This window comes from Colobus angolensis, unplaced genomic scaffold (genome assembly GCF_000951035.1).
Source record: "Colobus angolensis palliatus isolate OR3802 unplaced genomic scaffold, Cang.pa_1.0 Scaffold120, whole genome shotgun sequence".
NCBI classification, from domain to species: domain Eukaryota; kingdom Metazoa; phylum Chordata; class Mammalia; order Primates; family Cercopithecidae; genus Colobus; species Colobus angolensis.
The window spans coordinates 1093300-1096482 of NW_012113142.1; the positions used below are offsets into that span (position 1 = coordinate 1093300).

At 55.9% G+C, this 3183-nt stretch overlaps 1 protein-coding gene across 1 annotated transcript in view; it reads left to right on the forward strand.

Moving 5' to 3' along the window:
- Window positions 1–318, forward strand: part of SH2B2 (SH2B adaptor protein 2) — a 39273-nt gene extending 38955 nt beyond the window's left edge. The window contains exon 11 of the mRNA XM_011930759.1: window positions 237–318. Within this exon, the coding sequence (XP_011786149.1) occupies window positions 237–318 (82 nt within the window). The remainder of the gene's footprint in view (window positions 1–236) is intronic.
- The last annotated feature ends 2865 nt before the right edge of the window (window positions 319–3183 follow it).

Sequence of the window (3183 nt, forward strand, 5' to 3'; positions counted from 1 at the left end):
CCGCGCGCGCGCCGTGGAGAACCAGTACTCCTTCTACTAGCCCGCGGCGCCGCCCGGGTGGGACACGCCAAGCTCTTCAGTGAAGACACGATGTTATTAAAAGCCTGTTTTAGGGACTGCACCCGGCTCTCCTGTCGTCCTTTCTCCCATGGGGTAGGCGGGGACTGCGGGGCAGCCACTCTCAGAGACCCCTGTCCAGCCCAGTGTGGCCTGACACCTGCCAGGCCCCCTTACAGCTGTGTCTCTGGTGGGACAGCTGAGGGACTCCCCATGGGCCATCGGGCAGCACCTGAAAGAGGGCCCAACAGCAAGGGTTAGGGCTTAGGATCGGGAGGGGTTTTTGGTGGAGCTGTGAGGCAGAGAGATGGGGGTGGTAACAACGAGGGGTGCTGGAAAGAGAGGAGGGGGCATTCAGAACACAGGGATGGGGAGCACACCCAAGTCATACGGAGACCTTGGATGCCAGGAGGAGGAGTCCGGGCTCCGACTAGGAGGGTAAAGGCGTTTTGGGGCAGATCTATGAAGTCTGGCGGTGTGGACAGGGCGGCAGGGCAGAATGTCTCCATATTAGCCCTTAGGGGATTGGGCAATGGAAGAGGCTGGATTTCCCAGCTCGTCGTAGACTTAAACTTAGAAGAAGCTTAAAGAGCCCTCCCACCCACCGAGCTCCACCCTATTCACACCCTGCCCCACCCGGTCCCATTCCCACCCCACACCTACCCACAGGTGGAATTCCAGCTGTGGCTCCCATGACCCCAGGCTCAGGAGACACTGCCTGCTGGCAGTCCCAGTACCGCATGTCCAAGAAAGATCTTGTTCCTACTAAGCCAAACTTCTGCCTTCCCCTCAATGCCATCAGAGACCCATGGTCCCCTTGCCCAGGACTGGCCTTGCAGGGCTTGGGCCAATGATGTATCCATCTATCTTTCTTTCTTTCTCCTTCCTTCCTTCCTCCCTCCCTCCCTCCCTTCCTCCCTCCCTTCCTTCCTTCCTCTCTCTTCTCTTTCTCTTTCTCTTCTTTCCTTTTCTTTCTTTTTCTTTTTTGAGACAGGCGCAGTGGCACGATCTTGGCTCACTTGCAGCCTCAACTTCCTGGGCTCAAACTATCCTCCCACCTCAGCCTCCCAAGTATCTGGGACTACAGGCATGCACCACCACGCCCAGGTAATTATTTTTGGTAGAGACAGGGTTTCACCATGTTGGCTAGGCGGGTCTCGAACTCCTGAGCAATCCTGGGTGGGAAGTGATCCACCCACCTCAGCCTTTCAAAGGGCTGGGATTATAAGCATGAGCCACTGCGCCTGGCCAGTGATGCGAATTTCAGATCCCAGACATCTAAATCTCTCAGGACTGTGACTAAGACTCACAGCCTCCTCCCCATAAAAGGGGCATGAACACCCTTGGGCGGCTCCCAGGGCTATCAGTCACCCGGTCCCCATGCACAAAATCACCAGGAAGTGACAGAGCAGGGCCCTCTGCTGCCACCATGGTGAGGGAAGAATACAAATTCAGCCATCAGGAGAGCACCCTGCTACCTCTGCTTCCAGCACCTCCATTCAGTTGTGGCTGGAGCCCTTCTGCCCTCGTGCCCTGGTGGTTTGGGGTCTATGCCAGGCCAAGTGCAAGCCCCCATTCCACTCCAACAAGAACAGAGCAGGCTCTGGACTGAGGCTTGGGTTGGGCAGAGGAACAGGGGCAGACTTAAGACTTGGACCCACCAGGCGGGGGCAGTGGTTCACGCCTGTAATCCCAGCACTTTGGGAGGCCAAGGCAGGCAAATCACCTGAGGTCAGGAGTTTGAGACCAGCCTGGCCAACATGGTGAAACCCCTCCTCTACAAAAAAAAATACAAAGAAAAAAAACAAAACAAAAAAAAACTGTCCAGGCGTGGTGGTGCACGCCTGTAATCCCAGCTACTTGGGAGGCTGAGGTGGGAGGATCACTTGAACCCAGGAGGTGGAGGTTGCAGTGAGCCAAGATTGCACTCCAGCCTGGGTAACAGAGTGAGACTCCATTTAAAAAAAAAAAGACTTGGACACAGAGTGTGCCAGCCTTCAGGCCCTCCTGTCCTTTCCTCCTGATGTAGTCGGCCACAGCAGAGGCCACTCTCCATGCTGAATGTTCAAAACAGAATCAGCACAGAAGCAGGCAAAAGCACTGATGGCTGTCGCCCTCACTTAATGGGGGGGCTCATGCACATACACACACACGTAGAGTATATGACTGTGGGAGAGGGTCTGTGCCCATCCTAAAGGGGGCAGGCGCTGTTCCTGGGGAGTTCCCAGGTTAAAGTGAATTCGGGGGGGACAACAGGAGAAGATGATACGGTGACCCCCCCAGGCTCTCCCAAGGGATGCGGCAGGAAGGCCCAGGAAGTCAGTGTAAAGGGAGCTCTCTCTTCAGTCTGGCCACAAGGGTGAGATCCTCAGGTCTGTCACTCAAGAGGGTGCTTCCAGACAGCCCACACTCAGTGGGGGCCCTGGCAAAATCACAGCAGTTGCACAGACGGCAGCAACATTTTCAAGGGGGTTTCATTTGTTCCTCAACAAGCATTTCAGATGCCTGCTCTGTGCCAGGCCAGGACCATGGGATAGCTGAGCCAAGTTTTGGGACCACGAGTGCCCTGGCTGACTGTGACACTGGGTGTTGGGGGCATGGGGGACTGCAGTTACAGAAGCAGCGAGGTGGGATATGAGACCTGCAAGGTAGAGAGAGCCTCGAATGCCAGGCCAGGAAGTTTGGAAGGTGCTGGGAGCCAATGCCAATTAAAATGGAAGCTGAGATCACCCTGTAGACAGAGGGTTGGGACAAGGATGGATTGGAGTCGGCAAAATGAGGCAGGGCCCAGGGAGGCTGTGGTGGGTCTGGGTGAGGGCAACGGGCCAGGGTGGGGCAGCAAAGGAGGAGGACAGTGACGGAAGAAAGATCATAGCCGGGTGCAGTGGCTCATGCCTGGAATCCCAACACTTTGGGAGGCCAAGGTGGGTGGATTAGCCAGGTTTGGTGGTGGGCGTCTGTAGTCCCAGCTACTCAGGAGGCTGAGGCAGGAGAATGGCGAGAACCCAGGAGGCGGAGCTTGCAGTGAGCCGAGATCATGCCACTGCACTCCAGCCTGGGCGACAGAGCCAGAGTCCATCTCAAAAAAAGAAAGAAAGAAAGAAAGAAAGAAAGAAAGAAAGAAAG